The sequence below is a fragment of the Protopterus annectens genome, chromosome 11.part0 (assembly GCF_019279795.1).
Source record: "Protopterus annectens isolate FY-2018-M chromosome 11.part0, PAN1.0, whole genome shotgun sequence".
NCBI classification, from domain to species: domain Eukaryota; kingdom Metazoa; phylum Chordata; order Ceratodontiformes; family Protopteridae; genus Protopterus; species Protopterus annectens.
The window spans coordinates 1,152,248,863-1,152,274,686 of NC_056745.1; the positions used below are offsets into that span (position 1 = coordinate 1,152,248,863).

The window sequence follows — 25,824 nt, forward strand, 5'->3', positions numbered from 1 at the left end:
GGCCACTGCTGTATTCTGCATAGTAAACTGAAATTCAGCACAATGCCCCCAATCCTCATAGAGTAAAATATAAAATGTCAGACTGTGATAAGAAAACCTCTTGAACCAATGTATTAATTCTCTGCATAAAATACCACATTTCAGTTTCCAGTTGAAATTTCATTAAAAAAATCAGGAAGTAATACTTTGGTATTTGACAAAACATTACTGCACTTATATTCAGAGAATAAGTTTCACCCTGTCCTTTGAACAGTGGACAAATGTCTCCAAGAGAAAAATGTGCAAAATGTCAAGACTCTGATAATAAAATTCCTCTGAAATATTAACAAAATTCCTCTAAAATATTGCTTTTACTAGCTGTCATCAATGACAGTTCATAAAAAACTCAGGGTATTCTAGGAAAAGACTTGTGTTCAAACACACTCAAGAATTACATTTTACTCCTAAGGGTTTTGCTGACTCTCAAACGCGATTTACACAGCACTGCATTGCCTTTTCAGTTCCAGGAGTTTAGGCCTCACCCTATGTACAGTAGCAGAAATGTTGTCTTGCCTTCTGAAATATTTTGTTACTTTTTTATTACAAGTGTAATGAGGGCATAGTGTGTGTGTGTATATATATATATATATATATATATATATATATATATATATATATATATATACTAAACATCAGTATGATTTTTGAATTTTGAAAGATATCAAACAGCTCACAAGTGGAAAACAGATGTAGTGGCAGACTGTCTCAAAAAAAGACCCTTGAAATGCTTCACTTGCCAGCTATACATAACAGGCCATATATCAATTAGCTTATGGCAGTTTATAATGAAAAAAATCAAGTAATTCTAATAAACATCTTCAGTACTAAGCATACTCAAGAATGTCACTCTACCATCCCATGGATTTCAATGCCTTGCAGTTTCTCATTTACACAAAATCACACTGTGTTTGCCAGCTCATGGTGTTTAGGTTCACCCTATATGCAATTACAGAAATGGTGTCTTATCTGTTGAAATACTTGTGATTTTTTTTTTTATTTCTCCTGTAATGATAACTTCGTTCATATATATTCTGAACATTAATTTCACACTGCTTTTTAAGCAGTGGTAAAATAGTCCCACAGCATAAACTGGATGTAAGGTAAGACTGAAAAAAAACCTCTGAAATGTTGCATTTGCCAGTTGTGTATCAGAAGCCATATTCTAGTCTCACAAAAAATAAATAAATAAATCAGACAATTATAGTAAGATAGATGGGTACACAGCACACTCTAGAATGTGATTTTATACCGGATGATTTCAATGTATCTCAAACCAGAATTACAGTGCAACATTCTGCCTTTGTCACTATATCAGGCTTATACCGCTCCCTATATGTAGTAACAGAAGTGTTGCCTTGACTGATGAAATATTTTTGATTGTCTGCTTCTGGTGTAATCAGAACTTAGTTCATATATAATCTTGATATGCATTTCATACTATTTTTTGAGCACAGGTCAAATAAACTCCAGATAAGAACTACATGATAGAATGTCAGGGCACTGTAGGTGAGCTTCCTATGACAGCTCATACTATGATTTCAGCACATCTCAGTTCTGATTTATATGGCAGCAGAATGCCTTTGTCAGTATATGGAGTTTAGGCTTCAAAATATACGGTATAAAAAATGCTGCCTTGTCTGGTGAAGTATTTATGATCTTTTATTTCTGGTATAATGGGAACTTTGGGCACACATATTCTAAACACTAGATTCACCCTGCCTTCTGAGTAAAGGTTAAATAGCCCCCAAGTAAAAATTCTGTGTAATGCCAAATTGTGATAACAAAAGCCATCCGAAGAACTGCATCTGGTAGCTATTTATAAAAAAATCAGTAATTCTAATAAGATACTTCAGTATAAAACACATTCTACTTCTCAGAGGTTCAGGCAGAGACAAAAGGCCTGTGGCTGACCAAGTTTACGGATGACTGCAAGTTGAGTGCTGTCATTGACTCCCCAAATGATGTTAACATATTGCAAGAGGGTCTCACAGCAACAAATGACTGGTGTCAAAGTCATGGGCTTAAGTTAAATGCAAAAAACATGTATTATCATACCATTCAGCAAAAACACGGCCCCTGCTGATTACCACATCAATGGTAACCCCCTAAGCACACAACCTGCGGTGAGAGACCTGGGTAATCAGGTTGACAACAATCTCACATTTGACCATCAGGTAGCGGCAATGGTCAGAAAAGCCTTTTACTTGGTTCATCTCATAAGTAAAGGGACTGCATCCAGAAAAAAGGAGGTTATTATAGTATTAGAGTATAACTCCCCGTTTGGGATGTACTGTACCTTTCCAAACACCTGCACCAACTGGTAAGGCCACAGAAATACCTCACAAGGAGAATCAATGGCCTCCAATGCCTGTCCTATGTGGACAGGCTCAAATCACTATAATTGTACTCAGTATCGTACAGATTGCTCAGAGGTGATCTGTGTCTCGCCTACAAGGCAGTATCAGACCCTGCCCTACTAGACATGCTCCTTATCCATAAGTCTAACTCCTCGCACATTACCCACTCAAAAGGCCTAAATCTAGTATGTGACATCAACAAAACCTGCTGGAGAGACAGGTTTGTCTCCCAGAGGCTGCCCTTTCTCTGGAATAGATTTCCCATACATGTCAAACAGAGTACCTCACTGATTCTCTTCAAGTGCAACCTTGATGAGTGGGTGGGAAACCACAAATATGTCCCAGGGGTTCCACCTGTGTCCGTCATTGACAGGGGTGACAGGCGCTGACTGAGGTTTCTTTTCTGGGATTACTGGATGGGAAAAAGAAAATACATCCCTGGGATTCCACCTGTGTCCCTGTTTGACAGGGGCTTTGGGTGCTGACTTGTCTAAACATGAGATAAACTCCTGGCTAGACTTATAAGGGCCTCAGGGCCAATAGCCTAGTAACCTCCTATGAGCCTATGATCCTATAAACTCTTGGCTAGACTTGTAAGGTCCACAGGGTCATTAGCCTAGTAACTTCCTATGATCAAGAATGCCATTCGTCCCCAAGAATTTCAGTGTATATTGATACTGGTTTACATGGAAAAAGACTACCTTTGTCAGTTCATAGAGTTTAGGCCTCACCCTATATGTAGTAACAGAAATGTATATTTATAGTATTTTTATTTCTGATGTAATGACAACACAATAAAGACAGGATATAGGTTGCATTCTGATACCCTTAGCAGCAGTTGCATACTTGAACCTAATACAAACAGAGTATAATGCATCTTAGCAGCCTGACAGATTTTAGTGTCAATGTAGGTCTGTTGGTATAAACTATCAATGAATTCATGGTTATATCTTTATAAACTGCAGTTTGGTTATGATTTTAAGTGCAGAAGTGACAGGAGAGCTGTGCACTGAACAAGTCACAATTCCAAATACTGCTTTCACTTTTTTCTCATAGCATTTCAAGCACTGGAACCATCACTTTCATGGACAGTGAACTAATTCTGTTCATACTTATTTATAAAAATAAAATATTTATATAATTTTAATTATATATTCACCTTCCAGTGAGACAAATTGAAAATGTGCATGCACATTGCAAACACAATTTAAAGTAATCTGCACTGGGGAGGCTGTGGAATTACAGTTACAACCTGAAAGACAAAACACGAGTTGTGTCTTCATTGTGTTTCTCAAAACAAAAACACTAGCTTCATCATTTTTACACACATACTTTCCCACTGCAATGTATTAATTCTGAGAGGGTACATCACCTTTGACTGTGAAGAAGTCACATAAATACAATGACTACATTACTTTCAAAGACATAGACTGCCCCCCAACAAGGCATATCAATGATCATTCAACAGTAATCATGTAACTGCCCTTTACTTTTATACACAGCCCGCCTTCAAAATCAATAATCACATTCTGTACATTTCTGATGTCATTGGAAAGAAAATTAATTATACAATGTCAACAACATGAGATCTTACTTACACAGTGTTGCTGAAATCAATGGTAGGTATACAGTGCCAGATTCTAACAACTATTCTAAGCATCTTCATCTGTAAAATCTGTATTCAAGATATTCAGATTCTGCTAATTCAGAACAACTGAGAGATGAGTTGTAAACATCATGATATTCTACACACATAAATACAAATTTGAGAGGAGCTGCATGTGCAGTTAACATATCAGCATTTTCATTTTTTAACCAAACAGGTATGAGTAAGATGAAGCAAGAAATAGTGTGGGAGCTTGAAAGTTGAACAGCAAGAAAATGTCTATAAATAGTGTTATCTGTTTACAAGTCTTTTATAAATTAACAAAGCAAATGGAAATATTACTTTTCACACTTCTTAATAAATAAATGTGCACAATTTTATAATAAAATGTAGTACTGGGACTTTGTGAGCACCAACATTGTTCAGATAATGGCATAGGCTTGTGTTTGTGTAGGGGAGAAGGGTGAATGTCAGAAATACCACCAAAATTGTATGCTCACATTTGTAAATAGGTAAACCTGAATAACATAAAAATGGACAGAAAGTAAGCTGACTTACTTGCACAAGTTGTTCAGCAAGTAATGAACTACTAAATAAGCAGCAATTAACTTATACAGACCTGTTAAAAGTATGTGGATTTCAAAAAATGCAAAAGGAAAACAATCCAATGGTTTGTGCTTGTTCTTCTTCTATGACTGCAGTGTTTTACATTTCTTCCAGTTGCATATATAAAGTATACAATGATTGTATATGAAATAACCAAGTCATCCTGCAGAGTTGCTTGGGTCCATGGTTACAGGCAAATGTACAAGATAAAATGAGATACTTCACAGCTAACTGTTGTATAGCTGTTATGTAAATAAATAATGATGTCTATATTATGTAATGTTCTGCATTATAAAAAATGGCATGTTTTTGTACATCTTTAGTTTTTAAATTTTCCAGTTACAATTTTCAGAATAGATAATATTACCATGTCTCCACCATCAAGGTCAAAGATGCTCCTAATAAAATATCCATTCATCCGTTTCATTTTTGGCTTCAGTGATTCATCCACAAACATATCCCTAGTGAAAAGCAAAACATAAATATAAGTAAAAATGTAGTTATCCTACTATTCCTGTTTCTGATATAAACTGCTACAAGTGCTGTTCTTTTGCTGATCAGTGAATGAGTTTATATGAAGAGATGCAGATATTTACATGAAATCCAAGATCTTGAATAAGACTTTTCTGAGCACTGTGTTTTGAAAATTACATTTTTCTAGTTTAAATTTACCATGGAAGTGAGTGAGCAAAATATCTGAGTTTTGCTAAAAATCAAACATTTCCCTTTTTTTTATTATGTTGCAAACTAAAAGCTGATTAATTAATTCACTGAGGGGTGTGGTGTGAGATTGGGTATGTCCCTTGTAAACAGCACTTTTTTTCCTTAATGTGTCTGTTGCAAGCATGTGATTGTTTCTGCTCCGAGGACAAATTTTTCATATTTTTATCTCAGATCTTTCTACAGAGCCATAAGATTCCCTCAGTACAATGCTTAATCTATTTTAATGTAAAGTGATTTAAGTGATGCTGGTGTAGTGGTAAAATTGATTATGTTTTAGGGTGTCACAGTTATGGGTTTGAACACTACATATGATACATGCCTGTGTGTTACAGTCTGGCAGTTGGTGCAGAGTGTTAAAGCTATGAGACACAATTCCTGTGGTACAGGGTTTGCTTCCTTAGCCCTTGGGTTTGCTTCCTTAGCCCTTATGTATCTGTGTGTCCTTGAGTAAATCACTTAAACAAACAGTACTTGGGGCAACCATGGATTTAGGCTAGCTGCGCAGTGTTCCCCTGTACCGTAAACCTTGTAACTATCTATGAACCTATAAACAATAATGCATGGAGAGAATACATAACATACAATTCTATTAAGTAATCACAGTAACACTATATGTAAGAACAACAGGATCACTGATACAGGAAATTATGCACACAATTTGGAATTAAGCCAGCACTGGACATCACTCTTCAGCAACGCATTTTCACCAGATGGATGTTCCCTAGACAATGTGGTTGCCTTGTCATAACATTGACATTAGAGGGCAGTCTGCATATAAAAGAAAGCACATTGTGCACCTTATTTTTTTTCTCTACCCACAGAGGCTGTACAAACAAATCTTCTTAAACCAGGATAAAGAAGCCAAAGAAAGAAGAAACCAGACTATTTATGTAGCATCAAAGAAAAAAAGAACACATGGACTATGGAGGGGAAGTATTTAGTGTGTGTGACACGTGAAATATCTTCTAATCTAGGTTGAGGGAGTATTATGATGAGTGACAAGTCTACAAGTCATTTGCCACTCTATCTAATCCTAATGCACAAGACATTTCACATGACACACAAATCAGACTCCTCGTATTTAATTTATTCTTTTTCCACCAAAGTAGTGTTTCCAAATGATTTCAGTAGGCTCTATTAATTGCATATGTTTCTGCTCAATGGGGTTTTAGATTGTTTGTGGAGGGTTTTATTAATGAAGTTTCTTATGGAAGGCACTGTACTTTAACTCTAAAGTTATTTTTAATATTTGTTACAGTGTTAGTTACATTTTGATATAGGTTAGTAGCTGAGGATTATGTAATGATATGTCAGTTTTATAGTTTAGTTATGTTTTAACTGGTTTATTTTTTTAGTGAATTTAGACACTTAAATTTAGGTCTGCTTTGCAACTAACGACACTTTCCAACTGACTAGTTATGGTCAATGTTTTATTTCAGTTTTGTTGCAACTGGCAGACCAAAAAATAGCCATAAAGATGACAAAGAGGACTACTGAGTATAAGGAAAAATATGCATTGATACTATTATGCAAGAAGCCCTACATTTCAAGCTAAAAGATATTTAGAAAGATTAAGAGAGACATTACAAAACTCCACTGCCAATCATGAGCAGAAAGGTGATCCGCTGTGGTGAACCCTAACCGGGAAAAGCCGAAAGAAGAAGAAGAAGAGAGACATTACAGAAAAGAAAAATACTTGCACAAAAAAACCTGTCAAAAGCTTCAAATAAAAACTTGCATTCGTTAATACGGCAGATTTTTGAAAAACATTACATAGATGAAGAACTTTAGGTTGTCTGGAAAAACTGATAGAGAAAGTGCAAACATATAAAGAACAAAACCCAAAGATTTTTGAAAGGTATGAAAAAGAAATGTCAACATGGGAAAAAAAGAGATCTGGTATGGGGCAATATTTAAGGAGAAAGCCAAACTAATCAATACAAAAAGCAATTCCAAGATATCTGAAGAGCAATATAGGCAAAGATACCAAAATATGAAAAAATTCACAATATAAAAAATAGGAAAACAGAGATGAATATGGAAAAGAGGATTAGTAAGGCAGAAGCTAAACAAATAGAAATTGAAGTTATGGACTATCCGCAAAGTTTATCCGCAAAGTGAAGGACTTAGTGAGGAAAATTCAACAAAGGCAATGTTGCAGCATGATGGAATTAATGGTCCACAGATTAAAGAACAACAGGTGGAGCAGTAGGCATCTGAGGAAGATTTGCAACATGATGATACTCTGGAGCTTTCTGCAGAAGGCTGGTACGAATGTTCAGTTGAAGTTGCACAGCAAATGTAGGAACAGGAAACAGTGGCAACTCTGACCCAGGTAACGTTATAGAGTGATGGGCCAATGGGTTCCCATATGAAGGAGCAGATGAAGTAGGGTGCATCTGAAGAGGATATGTCACAGGAAGATTTTTTTAACTTTCTATAGATTGCTTGTAGGAAATAGAGAGCAAAGAAGATGCCCTCAATCCAGAAGAAATGATTTAAGGAAATAACTGCTTGATTTAATAGAGATGGATAGAAACATTAAAAGAGATGAAAGAAATAGATTATAGAAAGTAAAAGAGACCTAAAATTTAAGAAAATGATGAACAAAGTAATCAGGACTACTAAGAAAAATTAATATGATATAACAGAAATAAATAGAATATTACCGCTAAGATAAACTATTAACAGATAAAGTGTTACCACAAAACTGTAGAGTAATGAAGGAAAGGAAGGAAACAAGTAAAATGTCGCCATGGAAGCAGCAAACAGAAGAAAATATAAAACAATTAAGACAATAAGTATCACTGTTAGAAGAATACAGAAAAAGAACAAATCATCAAGAACACTTAGATAGACAAAGTAAAAGCAACGCACAGTATCAAAACAGACCAAAATTTATCATATAATATTGCCAATAATAAATTAAAAATATCACATGCAGAAAAACTGAGAAGGTATCCTGGTAAATAAAAAGGAAATGTACAGAATAAGCAGTTCATTGATGACTCAAAACACTTTATGGAAAATTGTGAAACAAAGCAAAAGGGATAAAAATACCACCAAAAAAGAAGACATAGAAACATTTTTGCAAAGTACTTATAAAGACCCTGTTGAGCAATACAACGATTCTGACTGGATAAAAGAATTAAAAGAAATAGTAAGGAGCTCTAATTAGAAAATATGAAATGGGATAAAGTAACGGCCAAAGAAACTGAGACAAAATTAAGAAAATCTCCTAACTAGAAAACCCCAGGCCCAGACATAGTACTTAATGTCTGGCTAAATCATTAACACATTTACACAAAGATTTAGCTTTGAGTAAGAATTACTTATATGTGCATCCTTAACACACACGAACCTGATTAACAACAGGAAAATGATACTCTTACTTAGGAATGTACCAGCAAGCTATCCCAAGAACAACAGTCCAATAACTTGACTTCTGACAATATAAAAACTATATACTGGAATTGATGCAGAGTTTGTAGTCATTTGGGAAAAAAACCTCAGCTATGACAACAGAATAAAAGGGTAATGAAAGAAAGTCATATGCAACAAAGGAGGATCCTTTATTGCTAAATAAAGCCATAGTAGAGAATTGTGAAAAGGGAAAAATGTAAATATGGCATGGATAGAGTACAAAAAAAGCATTTGACAGAATCCCATATTCATGGATAAATTAATACTTACAGATGTATAAGATACACCCTACATTGATCAATTATATTACAATGATTATGGAACAGTGACAAACAGATTTGAAGATGAGTTATGACTAAGGGCAAATTATTATCCATGGGATGAAAATTCACACTGCGGATATTCCAGGGTGATTCTTTGTCACCGCTATTGTTTTGTCTTGCCCTTAACCCATTAAGCTGTTTATTTACCAGCTTATGCTATGGTTACAATTTGGCTCCCAGAACACAATGTGATCTAAAGATTTCTCATCTACTTTTTGTGGATGACTTAAAACTTTACAGTTCAGCAGATGAGAAGCTGAAAGCACAATTACAAATGTTTAAAACTTTCAAATTATATAAGTATGACATTTGGTCTTGATAAATGTACAAAAGCAACATTTAAAACAAAAAAGGTGCAGCACCAAGAAAATATCAACTTGGGACAGGAATGTGATATAAAGGAACTTGAACAGGAGGAAGCGTAAACTATTTGGGATTAGATGAAGGATCAACAATAAGACATGATTAAATGCGAATAAAGCTCAATAAGGAATACTTCAGAAGTCTAAAACTGATATTGAAAACTGCCTTGATATCTAGGAATAAAGTCCAAGCTATGAATCAATTTACTCTTTCTGTTCTAACTTACAGTTTTGGGGTGATGGTCTGGACCCAAAATGCATTGGATCGATTGGACATGAAAACAAGAAAAATGCCCCATGCTTATCAAATGATATATAAAATCATAGTATATCAAGATTATATATCCCTCACTCTGAAGTAGGTTTGAGCCTCCTCAAAATTGATTACATGTATAGATCTGTAATCATGGAACTGCATGCATATCTGCTGACCTCACCAGATCCAAACATAGTGAAAGTTTTAAAATATGAGCAGAAGTTTAAGATGACATCTTTGCTTAGTTACTTTGATGTCAAGCAGGAATGGAAATCAAACAAGAAGTAGACCAAAATCAGTCAGCAAATGAATGCGTCAAAAAACAAAAGAAAGAATATAAGGAGAAAGATCAGATGAGAAGGAAAGAAATGTGGGAAAGCCATAAAGTTAGTGACAGGTACAGAGATCTCGTGCAACAACCTTATGTTGACCAAGATTTGACTTAGGACTAGTTAAGGAGAGGTAAATTAAAGCCAAAAAATGAAAGAGTAATAATGGCGATCCAGGATATTGGACTACCTACGTATGGATCTATAAAATCCATTGAAAAGTTGGGAGAAACAGACAAATGCAGGTTTTGTTAAAAAAAAAAGAAAAGAAAAGAAAAGAAAAAAAAAATGAAAACAGTCTTGCATCTTGATGCTAGGTATATAGTGTCTTACTGCCTCCTGAATCCCTAACTACAGTTCAGGCATCCTGACACTGGCTACTGGCTCAGAAGCTTGTTGTCACAGACAGGGAGGATGCACTTGCCCATCTTGGGAGGAAGGAAGTTAGTTCCAAAACAGCTGCTGCTGATCTAATAATAGAGCCTCAGCTGAAAAGTGGTGGCCTATCATGATGCACAAAGCCAGTGCTAGGAAGAGGTGGGGATGGTTGCCCATGCCAGTAAAGGTAGACCTGTCTCAGCATATGGGAGAGCACACATTTTTCGACAGACAGGGGACACAGGCAGCATTTGCAATGATACAAGCATATCATGACCAGATTCAGGGTTAGGCCATAAACATGAAAAAGTACAGTTTTGTACCTACCATAAATGTAGATGTTCGAGGATCCACATTGCTGCAGTCCTAACTATAGGGTAGTCCGCTGTCCAGTCGGTCAGGCGCGCGAGACTGACGTCCAGTACAGCAGGGTAAACGCACATGACCGACGCCATATCCTCAGTCTTTTCTTGCCCCAGATGTCAGAAGACCCTGAAAAGATAAGGCCAAAACCAAAAACTCCCAACATATCTGCACCAAAATATATATATATATATATAAAATATACAAAATTAGCAGAATATAACCTCACCTACACAACCACCCCTAAACACAGAGGGGAAGGAGGACTGCAGCAATGTGGATCCTCGAACATCTACATTTATGGTAGGTACAAAACTGTACTATGTTCTTCATTCCACATTGCTGCAGTCCTAACTATTGGGTAGAATCCCAAAGCAGAGGTAAGGGAGGCTGGCAAATCATAAGGAAGCAGGAACTGACAACATGCCCTGCAAAATAGCTGTGGCAAAACCAGCCCTAGACTTAGAGTAGAGAGGAAGGTGATAATGCTTAGAGAAAGTATGCACTGAACTCCAAGTAGCTGCCTCCAAAATATCCTTAGTTGCCACCCCCCTCAGAAATGCTGTTGAAGTGGCAGTAGCCCTAGTGGAATGAGGCCTAATCCCAGCTGGAATCACCTTGCCATGATGGGAATAACAAAATGTAATGCAACACCCAATCCATCTAGAAATAGTTTGTTTTGACACAGGCTTGCCCTGCGAACTCAAAGCAAAAGAAACAAACAACTGCTGAGACTGCCTAAAATCCTTAGTCCTGCTCAAATAATAACGCAATTGCCTGTGTACATCTAAAGTGTGCAAAATCTTTTCCCCTTTATTTTGGGGATCTGCATAAAACGTAGGCAAATGAATAGTTTGGTTTAAAGCCACACTAGAAACCACCTTAGGCATAAAGGAAGGATTAGTACGTAATGATACCCTATCCTTATGAAAAATCAAAAAAGGCACAACCGCCATAAGGGCCTGTAACACAGAAACCCTTCTTGCAGAAGTAATGGCCAACAAAAAAGCAGTCTTCCATGACAAGTATTTCAGTTCAGCAGTAGCCGCAGGCTCAAAAGGTTGTAGAGTAAGTTTCTCCAACACAAAATTGAGATCCCAAGCAGGAGTAGGAGCTCTACATTGGGGTCTTATATTCTTTGCCCCTCTAAGAAATTGCTTGAACAAAGGATGTGAAAACAATGGTGGGTCACAATCATAGTGAGCTGAAATTGCTGCAGCATGAATCTTAATGGAAGAGAAAGACAAACCTTTGTCCAATAACTCAGTAAGATATTGAAGAGCCACACTCAAATTAGGCTCGAAATCTCCAAATTCTTTGCTGCAGTCCAAAATAAAAATCTCTTCCATTTTAGGTCTTCTGGCTTCCATAATCACATTTAAAACTTGTTGAGGAAGTTGAGACCTGCTGTCTTTCAAAATAGAATATGCCAGGCTGTTAGATGAAGAGAGTGAAGCTTGACATTGAGCAGACGACCGTCCTTCTGAGACAACAGATGTGGAATCAAGGGTAAAGGCCATGGAGGCTTCCTTACCAGACTTCTCAGTAATGGGTACCAGTGCGAGGCCAATCCCGAGCTATTAAAATCATCCTTGGCTTGTCTTGTCTGACCTTTAGAAGTACCTTTGGGAGAAGAGGAAGAGGTGGAAAAGCATACACATGAAGATTTTTCCAACTGAAAGAAAGAGCATCCACTTTCCAAGCTGTGTGATGAACAAAACTTTGGCAGCTGGTGGTTTAGTGGAGAAGCGAACAGATCTATGTCTGGAGTTCCCCATGACACTGTCAATTTTGAAATACATGAAGATCCAGTTTCCACTGTGGGGATCCATGATTTGCCTGCTTAACACATCTGCTAAGGAGTTCTGTGCTCCGGCAGAAACCTTGCCTGAAGAGTTAGTTGCAAGCTGAGCCAGTCTCCCATAAAATCATTGCTTGCCTGCACAATGGGTAAGAATGTGTTCCCCTTGTTTGTTGATGTACCACATGACAGTTGTGTTGTCTGTTAGAATCAACACCTGCCCTGGAAGAAGTAACTCCTTGAAAGCCATTAATGCAAACTGGACTGCTAACATCTCTTTCATGTTGATATGTAGATGCTGTAGTCTGGCAGGCCACTTGTCTTGTATCCATTTTCCATCTAGATGAGCTCCCAAGCAATGTCTGAGGCATCTGTCGTTAGAATCTGACTCGCTGGCCGGGTCACAGAGAGTCCCTTGTTTAGGTGACATTCCTGAGCCCACCACAAAATTCCTTTTGAATGCAAGGTATTATTTGAATGACAGTGTCCAAATCCTGGCAGTGCTGTGTCCATAGATTTTTAGATACCATTGTAGCTTCCTCATATGCAGTTTGGCATTGGGAAGCACCAGAATACAAGATGCCATGAACCCTAAGGCTTGAAGGACTGTCCTTGCAGTCAGCCCGGACTGAAGAGATAGGTGATGGAAGTAACTGGATAGATTCTTTTGTTTGTCCGGGGTTAAAAAGGCCATCTGGGCTGCTGTATTCAGTCTCACACCCAGAAAGCACATGTCTTGAGAGGGTACTAGACTGGACTTTATTTCGTTCACAGAATACCCTAGGCATCTTAGCACTGCTATAACATATTCCAAATGCTGTAGAAGGTCTTCCTTTTCTTGAGCCAGAATCAGGCAATCGTCCAAGTAAGGATAGATTTGAATTCCTTTTAGCCTGAAGTAAGCTATCACTGGAGCCAGAACCTTTGTGAATACTGGATAAGCCAAAGGGCAATGCAGAGAACTGATAATGAGAATTTCCAGCGCGAAAGCGCAGATACTTCCTGCAACTTAGCCTTATAGGCACATGAAGGTAAGCTTCCTTGAGATCTAAAGTTACCATCCAGTGATCTTTGCCCAGCAGAGGTAAAAGCTGTTGTAACGTCAACATTTTGAACTTGGGAATGTCCAGATAAGTGTTGAGGATAGATAAATCCAGAATTGGTCTCCGTGTTCCCCTTCTTTGGTACTAGGAACAGGCGAGAATAAAATCCTAGGCCCCTTTCTGGCACAGGAACTGACTGAATGGCTCCTATTTGGAGCAACAGAGAAATTTGCTTGTGAGCTTCTGTTCTTTGTAGAGGAGGAATGTCTGGCATGCCTTTGAAAGGAGGCAAGGTATGGAAATAAAACCTGTAACCGTGGTGAATGATATCCAGAACCCATCTGTCTTGGGTAATTAAATCCCAATTTTCTTTGAAAAGAGACAGCCTTCCTCCCAGAGGTGCTGCCAGGCGAGAATGTACTGGCAGCTGAAAAGGCAGGTCATTGGGTCTGCTTCACCAGAAGTCTGAGCAGGTGAACTCCTGTCCTAGGCCTAAAAGAACCTTGAGCTCTGCCTACCACACGTCAGACCTACCCCTAGACTGGGAATCATAAGCAGGATAAGTCCACCTTTTAGTAGGCCAATTTCTACTAAACGGAGGCTGCACCTGCAAAAAATCTTTAACAGTTTGCATAGACTTAGCCTTGTCCTCCATTTTCTTTAAAACTGCTTCAACAGGCGAACCAAACAACACATCAGACTGTAAAGGAGCATCCAAAATCCTTGTCTTAACATGCTCAGCTAAGTTCTGATCTCTCAACCAGGCGTGCCTACGAAGAACAGAACCAGTGGCAGCCACCCTCGAGGAGGCCTGCACAGCATCAAAACCACACTGCAAGGAATGTTTACCCACTTGTTCAGACACATGAACTAAATCCTGCAACTCTTTACACTCAATACCTTCTGCCAGAGCATCCACCTTAGATTTCAACTGTGAAAGAAGATAATTCTGATATTTTAACATGTGAAACTGACAATTCAACGCCCTCATGGCTAAAGTGGAAGAAGTATACACTTTCTTTCCCCATCTATCCAAAGCCCTTGCCTCTTTATCAGGAGGGACAGGATTTTTAACAACTGAGGCCTTCACACCTTTAGGCCCCTGAGAGACAGTTTCCGGGTCTGCCCTAGACTCTTAAAAAGATACTTATGAGCTTCAGGCACCCTATAATACCTATCCAGTTTAACTGGGGCAGGAGGCAAAGAATCAGGATTCAGGAAGCCTCTGCAAAACATCTTCCACCACATTCAAAACAGGAGGTATAGCTAAAGGCCTATATGGGGGTAAACAATAATTCCTAAGCCTTTTCCTGGAATCAGAGAAATCTTGACCTTCCCATTTAAAATGCTCCCTCATGGAATGCAGAGTCTCTGAAAATGAAAAATCCTCAGGAGGGGAAGCTGAAGGAGTAGAATCATCCACATCAGAATCAGAATAAGGAGGGTACTCCTGCAAGTCTTCAACCAAAGACCAGAAGCCCTCCGAGCATTGCTCAAAACTCTCAAACTCAGGTTCCACCCTAGGCCTCTTATCAGGAGGGGCATAGAACCCTTATCATAGTAATCAAATCCTCTGCCATTTTAAGCATATGTTTCAGGCAAAGACCCTGAGCACAGCAGGAGAAACCCCAACCAAGCAAAACGGCCTGCCCCTCAAAGCAGCCTTGGAAACAGAAGGGGGGACCACCTTAGGAAGAGAGAGGAAGAACAGCCACCTGAGAAGCCCCTCAGCCTGGCCTACTTCCTGAGAGGATACATCCTGTAACAGTAAAGTCTCTCCTGAGACTCCAAAGAAACACCTGGCAAAACCTCCGGCTCCACTGAGAGTTTCTAAAGAAACCACGCCTGGGACTGTCGGTTCTTCCCTTTGCTGTTTTCTTGCATTTTTTTCGAAGCCGGGCGCCGGAGCATCAGTCTAACCTTCTCTTAATAGTGCGTTTGTTAAATCAGCACAAGAGCGGCATCCAACAACTGCTCAGGCCCACAACAAGGTATACACAAGTATGGTAATCCCTATGAGGTATCTGTTTCCCACAAGAAATACAGTTATTCACTTTTTCTGACATCTTAAATACTGAGGCAAGAAAACACCCTATAGTTAGGACTGCAGCAATGTGGAATGAAGAACATCTGTTTTCACTGCCAAATTGCAAGCAACAACACAAACCACCCCTGATGGCTGCCTGGATGATATCACCCCCCACCTCAGGGAAGGAATACTTGATAGTCAGCTGTCATGAGGGTAAAAATCATGCAAAAAAGGGGAAAAAAAAGTACAGAAAGAAAAACAACAATAATACATGTGAAATGTGGTGCATGTGGTGTTTTTGTGTGTGCACATGCATGTGTGTATCCCTTCATACACACACATTTTATATATATATATATATATATATATATATATATATATATATACATACATATACATACATGGGTCTACTTCGTCTGTACGAAGTTTCAGTACTTTGAAACCCACGTGGTCGAACCCAGTTGTCCGAAGTATCGAAACTTCGAAAACGAAGTATGGAGATCACAATACAGCGTGAAATGGGAATATTCCCTTTTTCTCACTGTAGTGCGATCTCGGAGTTGGTATATTTAAGTAGGGGAGTGAGGGGTACTTGCCCATATATATACATATATATATATATATATATATATATATATATATATATGTGTGTGTGTGTGTGTGTGTGTGTGTGTGTGTGTGTGCGTGTGTGTATATGTATCTTTCTCACAAAATTTAATAGAAAAGAATTGTACTACATCTAACAGCTTAATGTTTAACATAATAACACAAGATATGCATAGATATGCATATACTGCATATACACATTTGGGATATACATAAAAGAGGTAAAAAGTAGTGACAAATACATAAGGACAACTACTATGCCCAATATGAGCACAGCATGAGGGTGGTAGATGGGGGAAGCCTATTCTGCAGTAATAATCATATTATTTTTACACCTCTTATCACTGTGACTTCTTCAGACAAATATACTACATATGTTTTAATAACTATTGCTGCAGGATCATATACATGCGTTGGAACAACACCAAGCAATGTAGACTTCAGGTTTCATAGGAAACTGTGGCTGGAATAAAGCAATTCCTGTAAGGTATTGAAGCAAATTCTGCTCTCCTCCTGGATTGTGCACCTGGTTTATAATGTGATAAAAAAGTGTATGCCACAGATACTCTGAGAGGGCACATTCCTTACAATCTCCATCACTCTCAATATATGCAATGAATGTGTATCACCCCCCTTGGTTCCTTATGTATCCTACCAATGCATGCCATGTCAACATGACTATCTGTCATGGTGTTCCTGGCTGATGAAATGACCAGAAGGATTTTCTGCCAGATGGATAGCTATTACTTCTTTGACATTTATGTGCTCTTTCCTCTGAAACAAAGACCAAACCATGCATATTCAGTCCTTATAAATGGGCTCTGCAAGTGTAATCAAAGGCATCTGTAACTAGTTTCTGATCTGTAAGAGGCGTGAGAAATGGGCTAACCATGCTTAAGAAAACATTTAGGATCCACCATTGGAACTTTTAACAACAATGGTTGAAGAAGCAGATTCTAATCTAGTGGTTGGTTCTGCTGGTTCCTTAAGTTTTTCCACATATTACTGGATCTTTCTTATATGTAGCTTTTCAAAGGAAAGGACAGCTGTATAGTTAATATACCATACCATCAGATATTCAGACAGATCACTGTTGCAGTAGTTATTACATATAGAACATATCCTGCCTAGGATACCATATGTCCAGTCAGTCTACAAAGCTGCAAACACCTTCCTTGCTTGCCATATATCTGCTCTTAGAATGAGCAGATGTGCCATCGTAAGAGGTACATAAGGATGCATCAAAATTTAGAGCTTTCTTGGCCCAAGAAGGTAAGCTGAAGCCCTACTTCTCCAAGTGAAGTCTTGTTATCATATAAAGAAAGAGAACGACACAGCACTCTGGCCAGGGAAGTGATCATTCAAGGGATGTAGGGAGTGCACCAGTACCACAATGGTGATATATTCAAACGTCTACTGTTTTGGTAAGCTAACCACACAACTGCACTATTTTCTTCATTAGATCATGGCTACAATAGCCATTACATATTGGATGACTACTAAACCACAATAAGAAACAGTGAGACTGAAAAGGACCAGAGTCCAGAATTCTATTAAGAATAACACTTGCCATGCCTGTTCCAGCTCAGCAAACAACATAAAGCTTATAATGCTTGGTAAATGCATAGTGAACAAAGTAGCTGCTTCCAAACTGGATCTAAATCCACAGTCTCCCAGAAAGCCCAGATATAGCAACTGCTCTAATAGAATGGGTCTTGACACTCATAGGAGGATTTTTGCCATTGATAGTATAACAGAACTTGATGGAGCGGGAGAGACATCTCCTGATACTTTGTCTAGAAGCTGGCTACCCCTTTTTCTTATATCACATCATACAAAAATTTGATTAGATTTTCTGAAGTCTTCACTTTTGTCTTGATAATATCTCAACTGTCTGCAAACATCCAGGCAATGAAGAATCACTTCTTCCTTAATTTGTGGACCAGAACAGAAAACAAGAAATTGTATAGTTTAATTAAAGTAAACTCAGAAACAAGTTTAGGCATAAAGAAAGGATTGGTTCTGACTCATCCTGTACTTACGAATGATCAACAAAGGCTGAATAGACATAAGACCCTGTAATTCAGATACTCATTTAGCAGAAGTTAAAGTTACTAGCAGATAGTCTTCCAGTTTAGAAACTTTAAAGAAGTGCTGTCTGTAAATTCAAAGGAAGTTAGAGTTATTTTGTCTAAAACAAAACCCAAATTACAAGAAGGTACAACTTTTTTTTTTCTTAATGGTCTGATATGCAAAACCTCCTTTAAAAATCACATTATATGATATTAAAAAAAACTGGGGGATCCAGTGGCAGACAGCCTGAAATGGCTCAAAGATGTACCTTTGAAGTGTCCACTAGGCCAAAATTGAGCAATTCACACACACATGGGAGAAATAGGGGATCCACTACTTGAAACATGTTCCATCTTCTATTTTGACACAAAGGAGAAAATATTTTCCTTTTGGATAAGTAAAATATTATAGTAGCAGGTTTTCTTGCCTCATTCAGTACCTGTTGCACATACTCAGAAAAAAAGGTGCCTAAAAAGTATCAAAAACCTATGCATATTTTTATGGGTACTTACTAAGCTATTGATACCTAAGGATCTTCAGAAGCTTAGCCATGCATTTCCAAGAAGTTTTTTTAGCCTTTGTATATGAATAAATCACATCACCCGCGATAGTGGTGCTGCAGTAGCGTTGTCGCCTCACAGCAAGACATTGTCACGTTTGATTCTCAGCTACAGCGTCTTCTGTGTGGAGGCATGCGTGAATGGGCGTGCCTTCGTTGAAGGTTGTGCGTCAGGGCTGGTAACTTGGCACATAAAAATCCACTACCAAATATTAGCGGACCGGAGTTCCGCTGTGGCGACCCCTATCCAGGATAAGCTGAAAGACACAACAACATATGAATAAATCACATCCCTTGTATTTTAGGTACGAATAGCCCAGAACCGGGCAGACATTTACATGCTGCACCTATCCATAAGGGACAAGAGTGATAAACTAGGACAGAACTTGTGGTTCCCATCTATTCATCCACATTACTCTTGAAGAGTAAGAGACATACTTTGATAAGCAGAACCTATTAGAGGGATAGACACGTATGTTGCAGAAGAGATTATCATCGTTTGAATAGCTGTTTATCCCACTGTTGGACTTGCAGATCTACAGTAGTTCTGAAAGGATAGGGTTGATTGAGGAGTTCTCTGAAAGGCACAGATTGCCCCTCAAAAGCAGTAAGATCATGAGAAGGACATGTCTTTGAGATTGTAAGTGTATCTTCTATGGTTCTCATGGTTTTCTTGGTGGGAAAGTGCTGTGATTGTTCAAGTTGTATCAAGTTTAAGAAGAGGTGCACAACAAAAGGGGCATTATACTCAGCCTAATAAGTGCCAAATACAGTAGAATGATGCATCCCTGGAACTGGATGTCATACTCCTTCTAATAAGCTCTACAATGAAAAAGGGCTCTCTTACAATACTAAAGACATGATGCTTGAAAGACAATTCATTATCTATATAAGTTGCCAGGTCCATAACAAATGGATCAGTTTTCAGGGGTGTGTTGTTCATTTGATTGTTAGAGTGGACATTAGGGTATGTTGTCGATGTGATAGCTACAGGATGCTATTATACAATTTTTGCCATTTAGTTTTAGGCCGTGGTTTTAACACCAGCTATTTGTTTGAGAAAGGCCTTCATGGAGGATCTTGGTAACCTCAGGAGAATTTATGATAACACTAAGTTTATAGTCATCTGCAAACTTGGTTAGCACAACTCTTAATATTAGCTTTGACCTCAAAAAATAAATGCCAAAGAGGAGTGGTCCAAGGATGGAACCCTGGTGTACTGCACTACTAACAGGTCTTTTGTAGGAGATAAAGTTGCTCACCCTAATTTCCTGGGTTCTGTTGGTATACTGTTAGATTAAGAATTTGAATGCTTAGATGAATCAGAGATATTTTATCCTGTGTCATTAAGTACACTCTGTGAGAAAGTTTTTGGCCACTGGCCATCTCATAAAAAAGAGAATCATTGTTGTCTTTGTCAAAAGGGAGTCACCAGTAACATATTTGGTAAGTTTTTCCTGATCTTTTGAAGGACTTTGGAAATGAGAGAAAAAATAGGAAAGGCATAAAGAGACATCCATGTCCAGGGGATTAAAATGCATCTCTCTTTCAGGTCTCTTTATAAGATGTTCTGAAGCAGGACTTTTCAATTCTCTGTTTGCACTGAGGCAAACACATCTATTGGGGGATTCCCCACTTCCCCACTAGCAAACTATGTGCAGGAAGACATCTCGGTATAGTGTCCACTTGTAAAGGTCTAGTCAGGATCTGGTCAAGGAGTCTGCTACTGTATTCTGCTCTGAAGGAATGTTAAGTTGCCTGACTGAATAAGTTGTGCTGAGTTGCTATGTTCCAGGCCTGCAAGGGAGGTATGATTTTGTTCCCTATTGTTTGTTAAGTTATTATATCACATTGATGTTGTCTGAAAGCTGACCTATGGCATTCATAGCATTTGTGAGTCATCATCTCTTTTTGATTGATGTGTTTGTGCCTGTAGTGTCATTCTATATCCTATACCTTGACACCCAAAGCCATAGCACCATCCCTGAGAAGTCTGAGGCATCAATGGCCATTATCTGCAAGAGTCTGAGAAGAGACAAAGGTACCCCTGCATTGAATAGAACTGGTTTGGCACCAAAAGAGTTCCTTCTTCACAATGCTGAAAACTGGAAAGGATAGAGAATGAGATTGTTGAGCCCAAACTGATTTGAGAAACCACTTTCATGTGAGGTTTGGCATGTGGAATCATGAGAATAAAAGAGGCCATAAAATCTGGAACTCTCAGTAATACTCTTGTTCAGAGCGAAAGATTGAGGAAGTGCTTGTGATAAGTTTGTTTCTTTTCCAGAGGAAGAAATGCAGCCATAAGGGAGGTGTCTAAGAGCTCCCAGGAAAACAGTCAATGGCTCGGAATAAGAGTAGACTTCATAGGTTCTTACTAAGCTTATGGCTAAAGGAGAAGCTCTGCCACATTACTCTGTACTGGTGCAAGACTAACAGTGTCCCCATTAAGTAAACTTCCTCCACTTATCCTGAGTAAAAATTTCCAGTCACCCATTCAACCATCCAAATTTGTTTTAAAGATTACTAGAGAAGTAAACTGAATTGATAAGTAAAGGCAGCCTATTCCAGAAATGGGAGATATGTTTGGTTAGGTATCTGTTATGCTATCTGGTATTGTTCACATGAAAGTGAAGAAGTTTAGTTCTCTAGAACAGGTGTTTGAATTACTTCACCTAAACAGAATAAGTGGTAAAGCAAGCAATGTTGGGTTGTTCTTATCATGGAAAGCTAAGCAGAGATCACCCCTCAGAAGTCTGCATGACACTGACTTTTGAATCCAAGCTTTTACTTTATCAGAGTAGCTACGTTAATTGACACATTTTTGATGAAGAAATGTTGAGGTCTCAAGTAAGTTCAGCAGCTTGGCATGAAGGTTCATTATATTCAATGATGGGCCTAATGAGGAATGAATAAAGTGGTAGTAAAACTTATTTGGACCTTGAGGAGATACCGTGAAGGATAAGCTGTGTAAGGTAAACACCACAGAGATGTGGTGGTCCAAAGTAGAGTCTGTTACACATATACCCAAGTCGCTGATGACTGTGGCAAACTTAAATGGAGTTTTAGCTAGATGGTAAGCAGTAGTAATGTTAGATTTACCAAACTATGCTGCAATTCTTGGTGTCAAGGGTAAGCCCATGACTGATACACTAAGCATTTGTTTGGTCCAGCCTTAATGGAGAATTGAGTATTAGAATGGGATTTGATAATCACCACCAATTTGCAATCAGCAAACTTAATTACATATTCCTTTGATATCTGCTTTGCATTACACAAAATTGGCAAGAAAATGGAAGGGTCCCCGATGGGTACTTATTGTGTGTTGAAGTTGACAGTACGGAAACGTCAGATGTGAAAAGAGTCTGCCATATGTGGGCTAGCAACAATAAATTTTTGAGTTTTAGAGCAACCATATGCCTCATATTACTGGCACATTCACTTGTGTCAAGAGTAGACATACATAGTACAAGTAAGGTAACTGGAATTTTGTAGACTGGCAAGATGTATGGTATCCTTGGCAAGATAAGCTTCATATATAATGGCTAGTTCTGCAGTGAACTAATGAAAAACATCTATTAGAATAAAACAAAAGTTATGTGCTCACCATAACGATACATCTGTGTTGCCTGTTTTCATCCTTCCTCAACTGATGGTTCTAAGATAAAACCTCAGATCTGATTTTGGCCACATCTAAAGACTTTGTCTCCCATTACCCATAATCCTCATCTTTAGCTTAAATTTCCTCAGATATAGGGTTTGTCCTCTATTCAGCCTATAATATCACTCATAGCACAAAAGTGAGTAAAGACACAGTATAATTATCAATAAAATTATAGTTAGACTGCAAGGAAAGAAAGAAAGACTAAAAGACTGGAGCTCATCACAAGGAAGGCAAAGTGACACACCTTAGGTCAAACTAGGAGTCTGGAAATTAAAAACTTCCAAATTGGAAGGGGATTGGAGGGTAGGAAGCTGAGGAAGAAGAAAAACAGACAACACAGATGCATTGTTATGGTGAGCATACAACATTTGTATCTAATGTTGTCTTTTTCATCCATTCCTCAACCAATGGGGCAGAGTTCCCAGCTTGAGAAACCCCAGGGTGGTCTTCAGGGAAACATATTCTGAAGTACACTGGAGCCAAACACTGCCATTTTTCTAAATAAGATGTCCACTTTGTAGTGAGCAATAATGCTATGAGTTATTAGACCAAGCGACACCTGTACAAATGTCATCTATGGGTGCTGTTGACCAGAAAACTGAGGTTGTGGCCACAGATCTGGTGTAATGAGCCTTAGGAGGTTTAGGGAGTGTCAATTCCTTCTTCCTATAGACAAAAGAATGCAATCAGTGAGCCATCTGACTAAAGTCACTTTTGAAACTGATTTGCCCAACTTGGCTTTGGAAAAGGAAACAAATAACCAATATGATTTTCTGAAATCTTTTGTTTTATGGAGATAAAATTGAAGGTGTTTATGAACATCCAAAATGTGCAGCATGTATTCTCCTATTCTCCTTTGTTGGAAAAATTTGGAAAGAAAACAGGAAGGCTGATGGACTGATTTACAGCTTTTTCTGAAGCCACCTTTGGTATAAAGAAAGGATTAGTATGGAGAGACACTCTGTCCTTATGAACGATCAGATACCGTGGCATAGAAGAAAGAGCCTGGAGTTCTCACACTCATCTGGCTGATGTGATCACAACAGCAACAAACAGTTTTCTAAGACAAAAACTTTAAGTCCACCTTGGCAGCTGGTTCAATGGGGAGGGGGAGCTGGGTCAGGGTGTAAAGAAGTATTGTCAAGTCCCATGGACGAGTAGGATCGTTAATAGGGGGGGTCAGAGTAAAAAGGTACCTTTGAGAAAGGCTTTGCATAATCTAGAAGATGGCAAGGATGAATGGTTATCTCCTACATGAAAATTTGAGGTAGCTGCAAGTTAGATCTTTACTGTAGAATAATTAACTCGACTGTTAAATACAGAAGCAAGAAGGTCTAGGATAGCTGGAATACGTGCTGAAAAAGGATTTAATTGCCTCTGGACATCCCAAACAGAAAATCTTTTTCATCTGCTCTTATTCACCTTCCTACTAGAATCTTTTTGAGAGGATATAAGGATGTAATGAACCAGGGAGGAAAATCAGGACTGTCTAGCCATAACTGGAAGTGTAGAAACTATGCAGTCAATCTGATGTATAGATGAGTTATCCCTGATGGATGAGAGAGGAGATCCTGGGTTGGATCCAACACCCAAAGGGAGCTGGATGAGGCCACAGGAAGGGAAACCATGCTTGCTGAGGCCAGAACAGGGCAACAAGGATTATTTTGCTTTTTCGGTGAGATGCTTTCTGAAGAAATTTGGGAAGTAGAACTGTAGGAGGAAATGTGTATAGGAGCCAGGGGGGGGGGGAGCAATCACAAAAAAGAGAATCTCTCAGTGGCTCCCCCTTGAGGAGATCAGAGTGAAGTATCTGCTGCACTTGAGGTGAGAGGGAAATAAAAGAGATCATAGCATGACTGGCACCATTGATGAAAAATTGTTTCCATCACCACCACAGGGTTGAGAGACTACTCGTGAGGGAGTAAGATGGGCCTGCTCAATTTGTCTGCCAGCACATTAGACATCCCTGGGATATGCGCTGCTAAAAGGAAGCAGCCAGAAAACATTGCCCACTTCCAAACTCTCACAGCCTCTTGGCATAGGGGATAGGATCTAGTTCTCTCCTTGCTTGTTGATGTGCCAGACTACAGATATACTGTCTGTCTGGATGGCAGTCATCCCTGGAATAAGAGCATCATGAAATGCCTGCAATGCTAATAGGGCTGCTCTCATTTCCAGGACATTGATTTGAAGACTGACCTCCAATTGGGACCAAGTGCCTTGGACAATCCTTCACAAGTAATGCCTCCTCCCCCACTCTTGTCGGAAGACATCCATAGTCACTGTGGCTGTGGGCACTGGAAGTATATAAGGGCAGCCCTGAGAAACTTCTTTTGCAGTGATCCTTCAGGTTATGTCCATCCATACATCCTCATCCCCTTTTCCAATTTTGCACATGGGGTCGGGGTGTCACTACAGCAGTGATAATCATCTCGAGCCAAGTTTTACGCCACTGTATGGCTAGCCCTGCTGCAGTATTTCATTCATACCACTCACACATGCACACACTCTCACCTATGGCCAATTTAGGGTGTCCAATCCACCTACTGCATGTCTTTGGAATGTGGGAGGAAACTGGAGCACCTGGACCGCAGGCAGGGCATGCAGACTCCCCACAGAAGGCACGCCCAGCCGAGAATCAAACTGGAGAACTTCTTGCTGTGAGGCGACAACACTAACCTTCCCTGCATATCTTGGTAATCTGTATCAGTGTAAGACAGGGTTCATCTTACTGACCATTGCACTACAAGTGTCCATTGCAGTACCCTCATGTCATACCTTGCTAGAGGGACTAGAGTTATGGAAGCTGCCATAGATCCCACGAGTTGGAATACCAACCTTGCTGGTGGGGAAGGAAGAGAAAAAATGTGGGATGCTTGACTTGGCAAGGTGTTTATCCTTGTCTGGGGTACGCTTGAAATCTGTGTCACTATATCCAGACAAGCACCAATAAACTCCATAACTTCAGTGGGGGAGAAGTGAGAACTGGTATAGGTCACTGTGATGCCCAGATGAAGATATAGTTGGAGCAAGTAATCCCTGGCTTGAATGAGTAGAAACTTAGTGATAGCAGAGAGGTGCCAGTCATTGAGATATAGAAACACCCTTAATCCCAACAGTCACAAGTGAATTGTGACCACTGCCATGCACTTAGTGAACACTCTCTGGGCTGTGGTGAGTCTACAGGGCAGGGCCTTAAACTGGAATTGACTGACTCCCAGCCAAAAGCATACATATCACCTGTCCATTTTGATTTGATAGTACCCATACTGGATATCTATAAA

At 39.0% G+C, this 25,824-nt stretch overlaps 1 protein-coding gene across 1 annotated transcript in view; it reads right to left on the reverse strand.

The window, feature by feature from the left end:
• The window catches only part of FBXL13 (F-box and leucine rich repeat protein 13), a 2,081,262-nt gene that overhangs the window by 1,725,628 nt on the left and 329,810 nt on the right, over nucleotides 1–25,824 (reverse strand). Inside the window, exon 3 of the mRNA XM_044088512.1 lies at nucleotides 4,976–5,069. Within this exon, the coding sequence (XP_043944447.1) occupies nucleotides 4,976–5,069 (94 nt within the window). The remainder of the gene's footprint in view (nucleotides 1–4,975; nucleotides 5,070–25,824) is intronic.